This window comes from Apus apus, chromosome 1 (genome assembly GCF_020740795.1).
Source record: "Apus apus isolate bApuApu2 chromosome 1, bApuApu2.pri.cur, whole genome shotgun sequence".
NCBI classification, from domain to species: Eukaryota; Metazoa; Chordata; class Aves; order Apodiformes; family Apodidae; genus Apus; species Apus apus.
In genome coordinates, this window is record NC_067282.1 from 162712299 (window position 1) to 162732388 (window position 20090).

Here is a 20090-nt window from a genome sequence, read left to right on the forward strand (position 1 = left end):
AGGGTAACAGATAAAAAAGCTGTTTCTTCCTTGATGCCTCACAAAGGTGATTTGCATTGTAGCTGGTTATGCTCTAACTTCACTTGCAAGGGTTTTTTTATATTTATGGTTTTTACACGGTACAGTTTAGTTATTGCTCCTTTGCTATGTGAAGACAAATTTGTGTGTTTGTTCAGACAGGAACAGTTCCTCTAACAATATCATAACCAATGTTAGCATCCAGTAGGTTCAGAGCTGCCTTAGCTTCTTATGATTGAGAGCCTTAAAAATAAACTGGGCTGATCTATGTAGTCTTGCCATGAGACTAATAAATAGTGACAAACTAGACCTGTATTTTCCTGCTGCTCATTGCTATCATCTTGCCAGTAGCTTGCATGCCTTTCATTTTTTTCAATCAAAGGAAAAATGTAAAGTTTACTCTTTCATTGTTGTTTTCCTTTTGACTTAGCTGAAGTAGAATGGTACTTTCACATCTTAGAAGTAACAAAAGCATACTAAATTAGCTGTTCTGCAAGAATTAATGATATTGGAGTGAGTGTTACGAAGAAAAGTGAACATGGTTATCTAAGAGATGCTTCTAGCATTGCACATGTTATTGGGAGTTTTGTGTACCCAAAGATTTTGTGGTACATTTTCATGAGCATTAACTTAATTTTCCTGGTGTGTGTGTTTTTTTTTTTTCTTTTTGTGTGTGTGTTTTGTTTGTGTTTTTTTTTGTTTTTTTGAAGGTCAGTCCTTTTAGTGTCTCTGTGACACAGAAAGTGAAAAGAACTAGTAAAAAATGATAAACAGATAAAAGCTGTGAGCAGCATAGGGAAATCTGTAGCAGATTATCTTTCCATTGTATCTTTAAAAGATTGACGTGAGTCACATAATAGTTTTTACACTTAAGTAGTCTGGATTTTATACTGAAATACCAGCATATTGAACAGTTAAGCTATGTGGTCTTGTAAAAAGCATATCAGCTATTGCTGAAAACTGGTGAGGAAATAAAATGTCAACTTGCCACCCAGAGAGACCTGCACAAGCTGGAGAATTGGGCCCAGGTGAACCTCAGGAGGTTCAACAAGGCCAAGTGCAGGGTCCTGCACCTGGGCCGGGGCAACCAGAGGTATGAATACAGGCTGTGAGAGGACATGCTAGAGAGTAGCCCTGTGGAAAAAGACATGGAGGTACTAATGGATCAAAAGATAGACATGAGCCACCAATGTGTAGTTGCAGCCCAGAAGGCTAGCCACATCCTGGGCTGCATCAAAAGAAGTGTGGCCAGAAGATTGAGAGAGGTGATTCGGCCCCTCTGCTCAGGTGAGACCTCACCTGGAGTACTGCATCCACCTCTGGAGCCCCTAGCACAAGAAGGATGTGGACCTGTTGGAGCATGTCCAGAGGAAGACCATGAAAATGATCAGAGGGCTGGAGCACCTCTTTTATGATGACAGGCTGAGGAAGCTGGCATTGTTCAGCCTGAAGAAGAGAAGACTTCTTGGGGACTTTACAGTGACCTTCCAATACCTGAAAGGAGCCTATAAGAAGGCTGGGGAAGACCTGTTCACAAGGGCATATAAAGATAAGACAAGGGGTAATGGTTTAAAGCTAGAGAAGGCTAGATTTAGATTGGACGTTAGGGGAAGGTGGTGGATCACTGGAACAGGTTGACTAGAGAGATGGTGGAGGCCTCATCCCTGGAGACATTCAAGGTCAGGCTTGATGGGACTCTGAACAATCTGTTCAAGTTGGAAATGTCCCTGCTTATTGTAGGGAGGTTAGCAATACATTCTATGATTCTATGTTAAAGAGGGAGTAGTCATTAGAAGCTACAATCTGGTTGTATAATACAAGTAAGAGCAAAGGAAGTATTCCCATGTATTCCAACATTGAGTATGGATTCAGTGGCTTCTTTATTTAGCTTTTGGTCAATCATTTGTAATCACTGCCTTGAATTCACTGATGACTTCTATATTATTTTGTGAATTTTTATTTAAACTGTATTGTGAGACTTAACATGTAGTTGTACTTCAGTGTGATGAAAAATGTATTATTTTGCTAGTATATTTCTTCATGAAAGCTTATTAGCTAAAGGGATTTTCATCCTTTAGGCAGTTTTGTCAATAGGCCTACTGCGATATGTTTAAACTGTGGAAGACTAGTGACAGAAGACAACCTTCTCAATCGGATAGACTACAAACATGCAGATAAAACATAAAAACTTTTATCAGAGTTTTCCTGATAATAGCAGTTTCTATTTTGTAATGGTAAATAATTTCACTCGTAGGAACATAGTAGACTGTAAACCTATAGTGCTTTGGGGCTTAATTATCATAACTTTAAAAATTCTACCATTTTACACTGAAAATCAGTTGATCTTCATCTGAACGTCAGCTTCTTGCTAGCTTTCTATTTGTAAGTGTCAATAAGCTACAAGAATTAGGATGTCTCCTCAAGACACCCTCACCTTCATGAATAAGGATTAATTCAGACACTAGACAATGAATTAAAAAATCGTACAGCAACAGTTAAAACAAATCTGGAAAGTGTTTAGTTTTTCAGGTTATATCAAGAATGGCTAGGAAAATAAAATTTCTGTAGTTATCTGTATGCTGGTAGCGATGTCATCTTGCATTATTTCTTCTGAAATTATTTTCCAACTCTAATCACTATGAATCATGTAATTTTTTTTGTTTTTGTTTTCCCCCAAGCACTTGCAAGAACTTAAATCCAATGTTAATATTCCATTTCTATAAATAGTGTTGCATTACATACATAATGTAATATCAAGAGAGACAATTTACCAGTTATCCCATTATGGTGCTTAGTTAATAAAAATTAAGAACTCAGATCAGTGCTTTGCACAGTACTAACATTCACAAGTTCCTGAAATCTTTTTTATCTTTGTCTTTAATTCTAGTGAAAGAGGCATAAGGTGTATCTTTTTAAATTTATTTTTTTTCTTTATGAAGTTGAGATGAGTTTTTTTTAATATGAAAGGCAGTCTTCGGAGCCAAAACATGCAAAAAGTGATGTTACAGTAGAATAATTTTGAAAATGTTGAAAGGAGACCTGGAGATCGTGAGCCACACAGAACTGTAATACTCAGAAGACTGCTTAGCTGGCAGATCTAGCAGACAATGTAACAAATTATGGAGGCTGTTCAAGGCCTGCACGCATAGTTTATTGTTCTAATTCAACTAAAAATTATGCTTATTCAGTCTTGTAACTCCACAGACCCATGTTTTCCTGCACCAGCAAGTAGGAGACATGCTGAGCTGTTTCCATGTTAATTCTGTTGAATGATGAAGTGAAGATGTGTTACAGTTCTTTGAAGTATGTCTAGCTTCAAGCGAAGGCTTGAAATAAAAAGCTTTTCCAAAGATGCTGTGGTTTCATGTTGACTATAGGGCACAGAAGCCCTTTTGCAGCTGTGATACACAGTTATATAATCCAGCTACATCCATTATTGCAGTGGAACTCAAATGTACTTTTTTCTGTTATGTCCTTCTCTTGGGGAGGAGCACAAGATCAGAAGGGAGCTCAGCAGGTTTGAGCGATCAGACTAGAGCTTAATGTGCTCTGAACAAACCCTGTAATATGGAGGTGAGGTCTGCTGGCTGCCCACACTGACTTACAGGGTTGGGTTGTGTATAATGCAAAGTGGATTTAACGCCAGATTTATTTAACTCATTTAGTTGAATCTAACTGATTATTCTTGCAGTTTACATTGGTACTGCACCATGGAGCACCCATGTCAGTCCAGTCTTTAAACATGTGCTTAACTTTGCAGCCTTGTGATTAAGGTTGTGGACTGGGACACTGAAGAGCTGGGTTCAGTTCCTGCTCTAGTACAGTCATCAAGTGGGATACAGGGTAAGTCACTTAGGCCCCAATTTTTTTGAGCTGTTCAGGCTTGTCTCTCAGCTGTGCAACACCTGTATAGTTAAGACTTCAGGTGTCATTTAGAGTAGTGTTAGACTATTTAAAAAACTATGTATTGCTGGCATTCCATTAATTGTATGACCAGGTTTTTAAAGATGGTGATGCCGAAGCTCATTTGCAATGTGAATTTACAATATACTTCTGTCTCGCAGAATTTTTGAGTGAATGCTGATGACAAATCAAGGGTGTTTAATGATATTATGTGTTTTCTACATTCTTAAGATATACAGTCCCCCTCATTTTGGAACATAGTTGTTACTCTATTCCTCAATTTCTCTCACATTTATTTTCTTCTATCTGTTGTCTGTCTTTTCATAGTAGAAAGTCCTTTGCATTTTTTACTGAATAGGAATTTAGCTGCTGCCTCAGTAGAAAGAATACTTGAGTACTTGACAGTCTATACTATGCTTAGAGGGGATAGGTAGACCCTGATGTTTGGGTCTTTGAAGGAGTATTGTAACCTCAAAACCAGTACGTTGTTCAGAGCCTGGCATAGGTTTTGACCAAATGCTGCTCAGGCAGTATTATTGCATATCATATAATGAAAATAAAACACAAGGAGCTGTTTCATTGCTAACAACAGCCTACAGACTGTGACCTAAATAAGATCAGTATTCTTCATCTGGTCCACCAGTAGTTTTTCTCAGATTTACTTTCATCTTTTTTCCTACTTTTCTTAGACATGAGGTTGTAGTTACTCACAGAATTACAGAATCATTGGAGGGCTTGGAAGGGATCTCTGGAGATTACCAAATCTACCCCTTTGCTAGAGCAAGATTGCCTAGGGCACATTACACAGGACTGCATCCTGGCAGGTTTTGAATGTCTCCGGAGAAGGGGACTGCACAACCTCTCTGGACAGCCTATTCTAGTGTTTTGTCACCCTCACAGTGAAGAAGCTTCTGCATATGTTCCGATGAAATTTCCTGTGTTCCAGCTGTGCCCATTGCCCCTTGTCCTGTCACAGGGCACTACTGAAAAGAGTCTGGCTCCATCCTCTTTGCGCACACCCTTTAGATACTTATATACATTGATAAAGTCTTCCCTCAGCCTTCTCTTCTCCAGGCTAAAGAGTCCTAGCTCTCTCATCCTTTCCTCATGAGGGAGATGCTTCAGTCCCCCAGTCATCTTACCCTTCACTGGACTCTCTTTAGTAGTTCCCTGTCTCTCTTGAACTGGGGAGCCCAGAACTGGACTCAGTATTCCAGCTGTGGCCTCACCAGGGCAGAATGGAGCACAGTGCTTCACATCTTAACAAGATCTTTCTAATGGAAGATGATGTCCAGTTTCTGTGTCTTTCATGAAGAGCGAAACAGCAAGTGGACCTAAGTATGAGTGGATGGTACCATAAAATCTGAGGTGTCTTGCATGGCTTAGAAAAGTTTTAAGTTTTCTAAAATAAATGATATTCCACAAGATAAGCTATCAACTCAGAATATGCAAATGATCGTGCATTTTGATAGACTCCTAAAAAAGCCTTAGAAAATTGACACTGGATGAAGAGACTTAAAGTAGGACTTAGCTGGAGTTGAGAATAAAGCCCAAATTTGTTTCTCAACTTTGATCATCTTCTCTCTCATCACAGATATGAATAGACTGATCATACAACTTAATAGCGCTAAGTGTAAGATGCTGAGCTCTTCAGATCTTTGCTTTGTAGCTTGCTCTGTCATGCTGCAGTCTGCATCCCTCAAGCGCTTTTCTTTAGCCATACAGTGGTTGCAATAAAAAGTCTTGAGCCCGTTGACCTAGGTGGCCAGCAAAGTCCTCTGTATTGCAGCCCAGGAGCCACGCATTTGAAAATTATATGCCACATTGCTTATTGCTGATGCCCAAATGTTTTGTTAGCTCTAGTCCTAATTACTCTGAAACCCCAAGGACAAGTTAGGCTCTGAACTTGGTAAATTTAGTGTATGGATATATTTGCTTGCAGTTAGTTCTGCTGGAATAAATGGAGATGCATCCTGTAGTTAGAATTGTGTATGACCACTTCCTTGAATAAAACTTTGAAAAAATGAATTGGTTTAGATATGAATTTCTGACTGTAAAGTAACAGATACATTTTCAAATACGTCTTTAAGGAGAATTGGCCAGTACGGAAAGATCTGGATCTACAATACTCCATTTCATTTCCTCCTCATATCTCTAGGCTTTGTCTGTAGGCTCGTAGAAATGGGCTGATAGAGTTTTCTTGCTTAGCTGGATAGAATCATTATTCTGTAAATTGTGAAATCCCCCTCCTGAGCATCGAATATGTACATGGAGAAGTCAATGGGATGGTCTTTTGAAACCACTTAAGACTGGATGAAATTCAGAATGTTATATACACAGTATGTTCTGTATTTCCCTTACAGATTCAGTCCTGCTGCTCTGTTAAATGTCAAGGTGTAGATTATTTTTTTTCAATAAATGTTGATTCGGCTTCTGATTGCATCACTGTATCTCTAAAAAGTTTGATCAAATGCCCAGAATTTCACACAAGCAAACAACTAGATTAGATAATAACTCACTTTCAGTATGATTTGCCTCAAAATTTTACAATGCTTAAGAAATATGATGTCTGGCCTTTTCATATCTTACAAGATGTATGGTCAAGATTCAGGTAAAATTAGATTTTGCATGTGATAAAAAAGCTTTATAGTGAATGACACCGATTCAGACTTGATGCTATTACAAGGTTTCACATTTGTTGTTTCAAGTTCTGATTTTTCTCCCTCTCACTCTGATTTATACTTTATTCCTTTCATAGGTGCCTATCTTGTGCCATACTTAATCTTGCTACTGATAATAGGGATTCCACTATTTTTCTTGGAGCTTGCTGTGGGGCAGAGGATCCGCCGAGGGAGTATTGGTGTGTGGAATTATATCAGCCCCAAACTTGGAGGAATTGGATTTGCAAGCTGCGTAGTAAGTTTTTAAAATTAATCATGTGGTTTGCTTTCAGTCCATATGATTTAGATTTACTGTTCTGCTGCAGGAAAAGGCCACTGATTTGGAGATGTGCTTCAAGGTCAGTTGATGTCCTGGAAGATCTTAAACAAGTACATTAAAAAATATTAATAGAGATGTGTCAGTAAAACCAGTCAAATTGGATCTTTTTATTGTTTTGAAATTAGGAATTAGGCAACAGGGTGGTCTTCGTGAGAAAAACAGCCTATAAAGATGTAGATGTTGCATAATAAATCCAGAAAAGTGAAAACTTAGGAAATGTCAAGTACTTTACTGGGGCAAGCCATTCAGGTCTTATTCTGATTTATTGACATTAGTTAAAATTAGGTTCGGTGGCTGATACACAAAAAATATGCAGAAGCTTAGTAGGTGGGTTTTTTGAAATGTAATTAATAAAAGTAACTTTTACAATATGTTTCCTTTTTATAGGTATGTTTCTTTGTGGCCCTGTACTACAATGTTATTATTGGATGGAGTCTGTTTTACTTTTCCCAGTCTTTTCAGCATCCATTACCATGGGACCAGTGTCCTCTAGTTAAAAATACATCTCATACCTGTAAGTCTATATTAATATTATTAAAAGTCATATAAAATGTATAAAAAGAGAGATTTTTTAATAAAAATGAGAGAAAGTACAATTCACAAACTTGTTTATGGGAGAAAGAGTTGTATGCAAAGCTGGTTTTGCATCTTAATGAAATGGCACATTGTAATACTTGGAAAAAATAGAAGAAAAACCCCTAAAATAAATATGCTTTATTTGTAAAGCAACATCACTATCAACAGCATTTTCAAGAGTAATGAAATTAGCAGAGTGCTGCTTAATGTGTTACAGTGAAAAAAGTTCTGATTTATTTTTTCCTGATTTTGATACTGTTTTATATGCTTTCTTGGTGAAAAACAGGTATACTATGGATATTTTGACATTTCAGTTACTAGGATGCTTCCTAGTGACAAAAAATGTTGAATTACTAACAAAGCAGAAAATGGAAGATTGTAAACATCAGTGAAATGCATGTGATAAAGCATTTTTTGGCTTTGTGAACCTGTAGAAATTAGATAATTGGTCATTGGTTTCTTGCTATAATGAGATGGTCTCAAAACAGCATTAAAAGTTCCTTCTCCCTAAGTTTTGGTTTTCTCATAATAGTTACTTTTAATTATTCTTGGTCTTGAAATATGGAATATTTAATTTCTTTTTATTTTGGATCTTATTTTTAAAAAATTACCTTGTGTGGTTTTTTACCCCTTTAATAAAGAATATAACCAGAGACATTTGAAAAATTGTCCAACATTTTTATTGTGTCTTTGCCAGATTTGCTTGCTTCAGTTGTTTGAAAAGTCAGTATATGTGAATGTTGGCACCCAGTCAAACTGACTGTATTGCACAGGGTATTGTCCATTAACGCAGCCACAGTGTTTGTCTGTTTATGGACTCTAACCCTGCTTAAATATTAAGATCTATTATGTTAGCATAACTTTAGCAGAGGTCATGTGAACTAAGCTTTAACATGGAAAATACTATATTTGATAATAATCTATCATTTTTGGCAGCGTGTTTTAGTGAAGATCTGACACTTGTGTAAGGTTTCTTGAAATTACTATATTTTTTCCTTTTCATTAATAAGCCTTGACTCAGAACCTAGCTTAGAGATGTGATTGATTGTCAGATGCACATAATTTTTTAAAAATTAAGTAAATATTTGAAGAATTCTTATATGCGTTATGTGTCTAGATACGATTCACACAGTCTCTTAAACTGTTCGGTAATGTGAGTAAAGCAGAATTACACTATAATTAAAAATCACTTCTGGAATACACATAGCAACTTTAATATGGCTGTGTAATGGGCATTTTTTGCCTTTTCTCATCACCTTGATACCATGTTTTATAATTTGAAATAGTAATTGCCTATTGACTTGAGTGTCATATCAAACCAGATACAATTGAGAATCTGTTTTCTATATATTTTCAAAATTATGTTCAATTCCAGAGAGCTTCTTTTCATAGCATATAAGTCACAGTATCATATGCAGGGAATCTGATCTTTTGTGTGGTAAATGAAATGTGTGTCTTCATCTAGTTGTGGAGCCTGAATGTGAAAAAAGTTCTGCAACCACTTACTACTGGTACAGAGAAGCACTGAATATTTCCAGCTCTCTGTCAGAGAGTGGGGGTTTAAACTGGAAGATGACTATCTGCTTGCTGGCTGCCTGGGTCATGGTATGCCTAGCCATGATCAAAGGCATTCAGTCTTCAGGCAAAGTGAGTATGCTGTTTACCTAAATGACGGTGTTTTACTTTGAAACTTTTCATGACATTTTTGTTCACCACACCCTCTGTTTGCTTTCTTACAATACCTGTAGGAGCAGGTTAGAAGCTTTGACTCACCCTGGTATTTGTATGATCTAAATGTTAGTAGTTAAGCATTAAAATTTTAATAATTTTAGTGGGAATTGTAGTAATTTAGTGGGAATTTAGATCTGAAGAATAATAACTGCGTAGCTGTTGCAAGTAACTGTACCTCAGTTTTATAGTGCAGCGTGGCTCTGTGTTCGCAAACGTCTAAGGAATTTGTTTTCCAGGTAAAGTCACAGTGTGATTGCAGTGCACACAGGTTCTCAAAATGCTTTGTCATTTTTCTTGTTACTGTCATTGTTATCCATTCTTCTGTCACTGACGCAGTGGCTTTTCAGGATTCTGGATTGTTTCTTTTGACTAATAACTAATCATTGCTTTGCACCTGAGGACGTTGCCTTGTATTCCTTTCCTTTCCATGCAGCCAGCTGGATTGACTAGTGAATGATTTGCTAATTCTGTTGATCTCAGTGGGATTTTCTGATGAAAAATCATCTGTTCTAATAGGAAAATTCTGTGCTATTAAAAAATTTGTCACTGAGGTGGAGAATTCTGTGACGTCTTCAGTGTATTTCAGTTCAAGAAACAACTCGCAAATTTAGTGAGAGAATAATTTTACTGAACTTCAAAGTACAGAATAGATTTGCTTTTCAACGATGGACAATGAAAGATCATATTTGATTACTAATCTGTTTTTGTATTGGCAGTAAGTATTATTTAGTGATTTTAAGCCACTGGTTATGTACTCTCCATTGACTCTTGCCCTCTCCTGAATATCTGTTCATACTCTGTATCTTTACCATACAGAATCATCCTGGTCCAACTATAACCTAAATCCACCAACCATAACGTAATCTAGCTGTTCAGTGCTTAAATCATGTCCCTAAGCACCACATCTGTATTTCTTTTAAACACTTCTGGGGATGGTGACTTCACCACCTCCCTGTGCAGCCTGTTCCAGTGTCCAACCACTCTTTTGGTAAAGAAATTATTTCTAATATCTAGTCTAAATCTCCCCTGCTGCAACTTCGGGCCATTTCCTCTCATCCTGTCATTATTCACTTGAGAGAAGAGGCCAACTCCCATGTCCCTACAACCTCCTTTCAGGTAGTTGTAGAGAGCAATGGGGTCTCCCCTCAGCCTCCTCTTCTTCAAACTAAACAATGCAATGTATACTTGAATCAAAGTGCATTTGTAAAGTGAAGCATTTTTAAAACAGTCTAATTCTGTCCTTCTCATTGTCATCTCAATGAATTGACACTGAATTTCCTGGGAAGCCTGGCAATTTGTTATCAGTTAGTCAGCACAATGGGAACCGTATTGTTTCAGTACAGTACAGAATTTATTTTACAGTCATGTGATTTTGCTTTCTTCTGCAGAGACAAAGAGAATGGGAAATGTTCTGCATATTTCTTAGAGCATTTGATTTGGTCATGTATCCAAAAGATAGCAAGTAGTGAATGAAAGTATTGAAAATAAAGTCTGTGGATGTCATGTTAAGTTTCTTCTTCATGTTTTTCAGATCATGTATTTTAGTTCCCTTTTTCCTTATGTGGTACTTTTATGCTTTCTGATCAGAGGACTGCTCCTTAATGGGTCAGTGGATGGAATTCGACACATGTTCACACCTAAGGTATGTGCTTAATTTCTGTTTGCAGTGTATCAAAGTTTCAGTGGCAATTTGACTTTTTATGAATGCTCTCATTTAAACTTACTGTCTTCATAGAACATTTGGCCATATTTTTGTTTGGTTAAATTGCAAAATTGTTGTTGACCTCAGTGGCATGTTATCAAGCCTTATGGTCCAAAGGCTCTAAGAACAGTTCCATAGGTCTGTGTAGAGTTACCTCACTTAGGTGAAGAGTTTCCATAGTTAGATGCCTTTATAAAGCTAAGCAACAGAAAGTGCTGTTTACAGGATTCAGGATGTTTAGAAAGGTCTAAATACTGAAAAGTAAATCTTGCCATTCTCTATGATTGAAATGCCTAGTTTTGGGATGTCACAGTGAAATGCCTTACCTTGAATGCTGTCATGACTTTACGTAATTAATTTGTCCCTTTTGACAGAGGGCAGATTTGTTCCTTTTTATAAATAAATCAATGCTGTTTTGCATAGTAGCCCAAAGTACAAGACCTGTCTTTAATCCTGAAGTAGTGTTAAGTACTCAGCACTTAGCTTTCCTTACCATGTTTCTTATGGTTGTCATGCCAAGATAGCAGCAGGTCTGAGCATGCATTTTTCACTGTCAACATTTTTGCAAGGAAAGTGTCTTCCAGAAGTTTAGATTTTAAAACTACAGAGGTGAGAAGGAATGTTAGAAACAATTGTTTAGTCTCATGATCTAAATGCTGCCTACACCCATATCAGGTACTTGTAACTGTATCTGGACTACAGGAACAGCATATTTGAGTAGTCAGAGCCATACTCCGGAACACATATTGCTGGGCTTCGTACTATATTATTAAATGGACTTTCCAGCAAGTCCATTTCATAATATAGTTGAGCAGAACAGGACTGATGTTTCAAAAATTTAAGCCAAGTAATAGGATTATTAAAATCAGTTCACATAGTGGCTAATGCCATATGACAAGATATCAGTTATTTTGATTCCACGTGTTTTGAGTATGTGGAGAACTGTCCTCCTATCCAAATGACCTTTGTTAGCTATCACATTGTTATTTCTTGCATTGTGGTATGCGGTCATGCTCGGCTTCACTCACTGTCACTGCTTTAGAGTCATGGTTCTGCAGGAACTTGTGGATTGCTCAGGCAAATTTGGGAAATTTGAGGAGAAGAGAAATGTAAGGCTTATGAACAAAGAGGAATTCTATAGCAGAGATGGAATACAGACCTCTTGTGGCTATAATTTGGTTTCTCAACCACAGTACTAATCCTTTCAAGAGAAGGACCACTAGATACTGAGGGAAGGTGAACACTGAAAATCCCCTTGAATATCAGCATCTCTTAACTCTTCACTAATCTGTCATGAGTTAGACCTAAAATAAGTCAGAGCCTGATGCTCGCTTCCTAGCTACATTTTAACTTAATTATACAGTTGTTTTAATCTTCAGATAAATGAACGTGAAAGCAAAATTGTTTTTAATTTCTACTGGCTTCCAGTTCTGTATCTCAAAATTTAAGTTGTGGTTTAAATTTGAGGTTAGGAGGCCTGTATGTCACATACACTATGTGACTGTATGCCTTTAAAAGCATTTTCATTGTAATCTCTGATTGTTTCAGTACTTCAGAACTAATTTGGGGTGTAGGTTCTTGTGCAACCACCTGAAGGAATTCAGACTCCCCCACCTGTTGTCCACAGTTTATTTGGGCAGACAGACTGTGACAAGGACTGCTAATCTAATCTAGTTTGAAAAGAATACAGATAGATAGACATGAGAGTGAAGGGAGGAACCTCTTTTCAGCCTCAATTAGGTCACAAACAAAAACATTTTGACCACAGGTGATCACAACACATTTCCACAGAAGAGTTGTGTGAGCACAGCAGGGGGCTGGCACACATTGTTGCAGGTGTGAGAGGGCAGGGCTGATGAAGAAGGGAAGAATTTCTCTGTTTGGCATAGATGATGAACAAAGCAGTAATCCTAAGTAATAATCATGATGAAAAACCTAAAGAAAGGTATAGGAAAAGCCCACTGAAGCAAGATACTGTGATGAAAGAGTAGGACTGTATGAAGCTTAAATACAGAGCCCCCACAATTTCACAGAAAATAGAATAGAAAAGCATTTATAAAATTATTTTTAAATGGTAGGCAATTTGTATCTGATGATACCAAATGATACATTGCAGAAAGCAAGAAGTGTTTCAATACCTAAACCATTTAGACTTAGGAAATTTAAGAATATTCCTTGAGCTCCCTCCAGTGGAAAAGCTCTGGCATGACTGGGTGATACACGCAGATTGAGCTACATGTGATACTTGTGCATTATAGTTGTAACAAAAATGTTAAGTCAGGAACAAGTTGCTTGTCATAAATACCTTTTTTCCCCCACATATATTTTATTTTAGTTCATATAATTAAATAAAGAAGGTATCTGCTACCTATCTATAAAAATATTATACCTGTATGGGAAACTGTAAATTTTTTAAAAATATTTGCATAACAACAACAGATTAGTTGTTTTCTTCAGAGTAAGACAGTCTAATAATGCTTGCAGTGATGCTGATGCTTTTTAGTTTTACTGTTTTCAATAAGCCTAGGGCTGGAAAAAAAAGTTACATGCACAGATGTAAGGTCTTTCACTGGTAAATGAATGGAGGCCCTGAGTCAACTTGAGAAATTCAAGTATTTAAATCTCATATGGACTTTTAAAATGATTCAGTGTCTAGAAGAGTCTAAGATAGACAGCTCATAACTTTGTAACAAAGGTAATTCTTGAACTATGGTCATCTGAGCAATACAGTTTTTTTTTTTTTTTTTATGAAAGGCTTAGTTATTCCTCAAATACATGACCCACTGAACTTAGGGTAGGTTCAAGGCATTTGGCTTAAGGGAGATTTGATTTTTGGACTGGACAGATTGTGGTGGCCAGTGTTTATTTCCTGTGTTGTACTTTGCTTTACGTATTTGCATGAAAGAGAATTCCATACACTCATGTGTCTCGTAGTCACTTTATTTTTTGGAAAAGTAACAACAATGCAACTTTCAATGTAGTGATTGCATTTATAAGAGGGTTGATCATCCCAAAATACTTCATAATTCTGATGTCAATACACTGATTGTAAAAAAAAAAAAAAAAAAAAAAAAGACAAATATTGTAAAAAAAGAAAAAAGAGTGTTTTCTCTTACACCTCAGTATAACTAGCAGTTATCGTACAGCTCTAGTAGTGTCTTATTGTTGGGAACATACTGTATAGCATGTTTCTCTTTAAGTGCTCAGTTTAAGGTGTCTCATTCATCTTTATTTTTATCATCATGAAAGTGCATTTGTAGTAGAGTATTAGCATTTAATGATGTAGGTTGTCTTCCTGATTTGTTTTTTTCTTTTTTTTTTTCTTTTTTTTTTTTTCTGTTGTCTTTTCATATAGTAGAAATGCATTTTATAGCTGACATATATTATATCTAATTTCAAACAGCTTGAAATAATGCTGGAGCCCAAGGTCTGGAGAGAAGCTGCTACTCAGGTGTTCTTTGCCTTAGGGCTTGGATTTGGTGGAGTCATTGCCTTTTCAAGCTACAACAAGAGAGACAACAACTGCCATTTTGATGCTGTACTGGTGTCCTTCATCAATTTTTTCACTTCTGTGCTGGCAACTTTGGTGGTGTTTGCAGTTCTGGGCTTCAAAGCCAATATCATAAATGAAAAATGTGTTATCCAGTATGAATATTCATTTATTTTTATTATTACTTTTATGGTATATTTCATTTATGATATTACACAGATTAAAAAGTTTGATTTCTCTGTTTTATTTTGTTTTTACAGAAATTCAGAGAAGATTTTAAAACTTTTGAAAATAGGCAATCTGAGCCAGGATATGATCCCACATCATATCAATTTCTCAAGCATTACAGCAGAAGATTACAATTTAGTTTATGACATTATTCAGAAAGTTAAAGAAGAAGAGTTTGATTCTCTCGGTCTGAAATCTTGTCAAATTGAAGATGAACTTAACAAGGTGGGAGTAATAAATAAGTCTTAAATACAGAGATGCTGAACAGATGAGTATTTTTAAGCCAGAAATAAACTGTGAAGTGTACTTAACACAGAGTATCAGTACAATGTACCTGTGAGCGGTGGACCTATAGAGATCCATGCAAAAACATGTTTCTGTGCAGGGATGGATTCCAGCTTACCTGAGGACTTTTGGATCCAGTATCTTACTATACATTTTAACTGATTTATAATATATTCTGATCATTGTATCACTCTTCTGAGGAGATTTTAAAGTTCTGTTTTTGAAAGGAATTGTGCATGAGGATTGTTTACAAAGATTAACAGGTTGTTCTTAACTAATTTTATAATTGCTTAATGAGTATCATCCTGTGTTGAAATCTTTAAGCCAGATCTGTAAAAGAAGGGATATTCTTCCTGCTTTTTCAGAGTTTTAAACACAGACCTCCGTGTAGTTACATCACTATCTGAAGCTAAAATATCAAATAGATGACTTAGAGATTAAAAGTTGCTATACTACTCCTGCCATGTAAATTTGAAATAAATATGGATAGAAATTAATTCCTTTATATACTTACTAGAGAGAACAGAGTGTATTCTGTAGCAGTCCTGCATAATAGTACTGCTTTGAAATTATCATTGAGAGGAAGAAGTGTGTTGTTAATATCAACCAATTTAGATTCTCAGCCAAATCCAATATTTCAGTAAATAGTATTAAGTTCACAGATTTGGAAGAATCATGTATTAAATAGCAGCTTCACACTCTAACTTGAAGATGTAATCAATGTCATTGCATGAACATGAAATCAGCCTGTCACACTAGAAAAAAAACCCTGTCCATTAATAATGTGTTTTTTTCTCATTGACAGGCAGTTCAAGGAACTGGTTTAGCTTTTATTGCCTTTACAGAAGCAATGACCCACTTCCCTGCTTCTCCCTTCTGGTCAGTCATGTTCTTCCTCATGTTGGTAAATTTGGGACTTGGAAGTATGTTTGGAACCATTGAAGGCATCATCACGCCCATTGTTGATACCTTCAAAGTCAGGAAGGAAATTCTTACCGGTGAGTTGCACAAACTTTCTTTTCTCAATAGAGTAGTAAGCTTAAAATTTGAGAGTATGAAGTCTTGTTTTTTGACATGAAAGTTTACAGTGCTGACATTTTACAGAGCAGTAAATCACTGTATTCCAGACTGTACTTCCATGCACAGGCACGTTAATATCTGCAAGAAAAACTTTTCCCTGAATGCTACAAGAGCAGGGATATCCTACAACTTAAATTTTAATTGAGAATTTCTGTTACAGGTTTCTAGTTAGTCCTTCTGAGCTCTTTCAGAACATTTTCCAGCCTGTGTCACAGATCATGGAAACTAAGGAAAATGAAAGAATGAAAATGCTTTACAAATTATTCTAAGTAGGCCAGATGAAGTCTTAGTATATGATGAAATGTTTATTATATTAAAAATCAGTGCAGGTACTCTCTAGAGAAACATGTTTTTCCCTTTTGAATGTGGAAAGGGTCTTAAACAAGATGTCTAATTTTTGGTTGTTTTTTTTTGTTGTTGTTATGTTGTGTTTTTTTTTTAATCTGCAAAGTTATTTGAGATGTAGACTTATCATGGAGCTCTGATTTTGTAGCAGTTTCTCTTTTTGATATAGAACATCAGCAGTAATTGTGAAAGTTAGGTTTCTGAAAAATCTTCAGGACAGCTGCAAGGGTCTTGATGTGTTATGCACAAATTTAGATTTCGTTTCAATACCTGTGACAGGAGGGATAGAAAACAAAAATATGTAAGCTATTTTAACATACATAACTGTGAAGGAAATAATAATAATATATTTTAAAAGAGTTAACCCCTGATGCAGGAGAGCACTATTCTTACCTGACTGCTCTCCTTACCTTACTTAGGTAATTAGTAGTGATAGGATGAGTAGGAAGGGTTTTAAGCTGAAAGATGATAGATTTAGATTGGGTATTAGGAAGATATTCTTTAATATGAAGGTGGTGAGACACTGGAGCAGGTTGCCCAGGGGAGTTGTGGATGCCTCCTCCTTGGCAGTCTCAAGGCCAGGTTGGATGGGGCTTTGAGCAACCTCGTCTAGTGGAAGGTGTCCCTGCCCATGGCAGAAGGGTTGGAACTAGGTGATCTCTAAGGTCCCTTCCAACCCAAGCCATCCTATGATTCTATAATGATATTTTACAGGAAGCTTATTCAGCTTTTTTATTTTTTAGATTTGCAATCTGAAACTTTAGTTCTTTTAACTTCTGATTTCCTATAATTGATCTAGTGATTAAGTAATATGTACGATGTTTAGCTTACCAGTTCTGTTTGTTTTAGCCTAGCATTCACATTGTTAAATATTTAATGAGAAATAGTCACTGTTAAATCAGGACTGCTGTAATATGGCAATTACAGTAATTCTAATTTCATAACCTTTCTGTTATGTAGTGAATAGATAGGATTACTGATATTCTTAAAATGGAGACACCTTAAAAAGGAAAATCTTACCAACACTGATTGTATGAAGTAAAGCATTGAAGTATATCTTTGCTGTTTTGAACTCTTGAATTCCTCTTTGTCTATGGAATTTTGTTATAATTTCAGTTCACATTTCTGTCCTTTTGTTCTTTATTCCAGTCATCTGCTGCTTGGTAGCATTTTTTATTGGCCTGATCTTTGTGCAGCGCTCTGGAAATTATTTTGTGACAATGTTTGATGACTACTCAGCTACTCTGCCCCTGCTTATTGTGGTCATTTTGGAGAATATTGCAGTCACCCGAATTTATGGAATAGACAAGTAAGTAAAGGAAATTTTTCTCCCTGTCGGTATCAACAGTATGCATTACAGTAATTATTCCTGCTTTAATTACATCGCATGAAATATGTGTGATGTGCACATAAAAACATGTAAGTAGAATGTGAGTGAATCTGTACATGAATCTGGTCTGTTTTAAGAACAGGTTTGGAGCAAGATACACTGCATCATTACAGGGTAGTGAAACGCAAAGAGCAATTGCAACAGATTCAAAGAGAGAAGGATGCAATAAAAGAGGCAAAATTAGAGAGTTAGAAAAGAGACTTGATGTGCAAGTATGAGGAATTTATATAGAAATAAGGCGGCAAGAGGAAGACTTCAAGAAGTAACAACCATGATCTAAGCAGCAAATGAGGATAAGTAGTTCTGAGTAGATCTGCAGTATTCCAGGCGCCCTGAGAAAGGAACAAACTATACTGACAGTAACAATATGAAATTTTAAGTTTGTGAACCAGATTTATGTTGGGGTGTTGTAGCAATTGTACTTTGCGTTAGTTGTGAGAGAGGAAATTATAGCAAAGAACAGGGGCAAAACTTGGAAGCAGCATGGTTGACAAGGAAGTGAAGTGACCTTCTTTGAGTGACGACTGAAAAGACCATCAAATCCCTCTTATTTTTTTAGGTTAAATGACTGAAGTAATCAGAAAGTGTTCACTAAGTGAGATCAATGTTTGCCACACTAAAAGAATAGAAGGTTTCCTATCAACAATACCTCGTGCCATCCACAGATAAAGCAGAGTATGCTATACTGGCATCTTGAATTAATTTAAACATCTGTGATTCCTTTGCATGTACAAAGGGTGACATAGAATGGATATTTTTTTCATTTGACTTTTCACTTGTTCAATCCAGTCTTCCTTCATAATGAAATAAAACTACAATAAGAAAATTTAATTATATGGTTTCCAGACATTTTTTCTGCTCTAAGCGTGTAGTACATGGTCTGCTTACTCATTATGGAAGAATTCCCACTTGGCCCACATGTATAATCCTATAATTGATCACACAGACATGAAAACACCAATATAGATCTTTCTACACATGCAATCAAAAGGTGAAACATATGACCTGGGTATCAGATTGGTAATGTCCAGCCAGATAAGAGTTCCACTGTAAAGGGAGGTAGAGATGCCAAAAGTTAGAAATTTACCTGTGAAGAAGTTGGTGTTTAGGCGTGGCTAAAATATGGTAATACTTTGCTTCTGAATCAGAGTGCAATTGATTCATGATTTCAGAAGGGGTTCTGATAAGATATAGTGAAAAGTTAGCAGCCAGATTTGTCATGCATAACGACCATATGAACCTTCCTCTGGAGTATACCTAGTACTTCTTCTGATGTGCATTTCTCTAGAATATTTATCTTCAGGAACCTTGCATTCTTCTTTGCAAAAACTGCCAGGATCAACAACCTCAAGTTGTTGGTTGTGGTAGTGTCGAAGGATCATGCACATAGGTAAAGATCCATGTGTATTTCTTGTTAAACACATTGTCTTTGATCAGACAGGAAAAAAAGCACATTGCATCCGAAAGGATTACAGCCAAAAGACAGAAAAAAGACAACATATGGATACTTGTAGCCAAGGAGACATAAAATATTAAATACTTCCGGTTAACATCATAAGCCCTGGTCTTGGTAAGCAGCTGCTACCAAAATTCGTATAGACCTCACAGCAAACAAAACTTTTACTGAAATAGAATCAGAGGTATTTGTGGGTTACACCACTCATAACTGAGGGACAATACTTATCACGATACCTGAAAATCTAAGTGAGAGGCAAATACTGGAATCAGTGCTAAAGGAGCTTGGTAGCTTTTAAAATAGGGTAATTAGGATGGAGATGATGACTTTAAGGTGAACGTAACAAATTTATGTTTAATTGGATGAAGAACTGGAGATCCCAGAGAGGAAAGGCTATCTTGAGAGGGCACGAACCATTTGTAAATTCAGCTTCTTTTTAACAATGTGTTTCATTGCAGTGTAAACAAAGGACAAACTATCCCAAACTATGCAGCTCAAAATTTTTTGTGAGTTTATAGGACAGTAGCTTCACATATGTAACTGCTTTGAAAACATATTTATTGCTATAAGAGCTTTTTTTCAGATGTACATTTCAAAACGGAGTGGGACCTCAAGGGAATTAAAACAGAATCAGTGCTTATGCACCCCCTAAAAGAATTAACTCTAAAAATATTCCCTCTTTTTCTACTGGTTCTGGGACCATGTACTCTTCCATCAAGAATACAAAAACAGGAGTTTTGTTCAGACCATAACTTGCTACTTTGAGGCACAAGGAGGCAGACTGAATACTTCACAAAGTTTTATTTCAGGAGCCTTTATGATGCAAACCGTAGTGTATGCATGAAGTTATTTTTTACACTGCAACACACGTGTGGATTCAAAATAA

The 20090-nt window shown here is 36.4% G+C and overlaps 1 protein-coding gene across 3 annotated transcripts in view; it reads left to right on the forward strand.

Annotated features, from left to right (window-relative positions):
• The window catches only part of SLC6A15 (solute carrier family 6 member 15), a 1002329-nt gene that overhangs the window by 14124 nt on the left and 968115 nt on the right, over positions 1–20090 (forward strand). For all 3 annotated transcript variants that reach the window (XR_007888453.1, XM_051608987.1, XM_051608988.1), the window contains exons 3-10: positions 6680–6837; positions 7309–7435; positions 8963–9144; positions 10760–10870; positions 14334–14575; positions 14681–14873; positions 15739–15931; positions 17508–17667. Coding sequence is in view for 2 of the 3 variants with exons in the window: in XM_051608987.1 (XP_051464947.1) it covers positions 6680–6837; positions 7309–7435; positions 8963–9144; positions 10760–10870; positions 14334–14575; positions 14681–14873; positions 15739–15931; positions 17508–17667 (1366 nt within the window). In the remaining variant the exon portion in view is untranslated. The remainder of the gene's footprint in view (positions 1–6679; positions 6838–7308; positions 7436–8962; positions 9145–10759; positions 10871–14333; positions 14576–14680; positions 14874–15738; positions 15932–17507; positions 17668–20090) is intronic.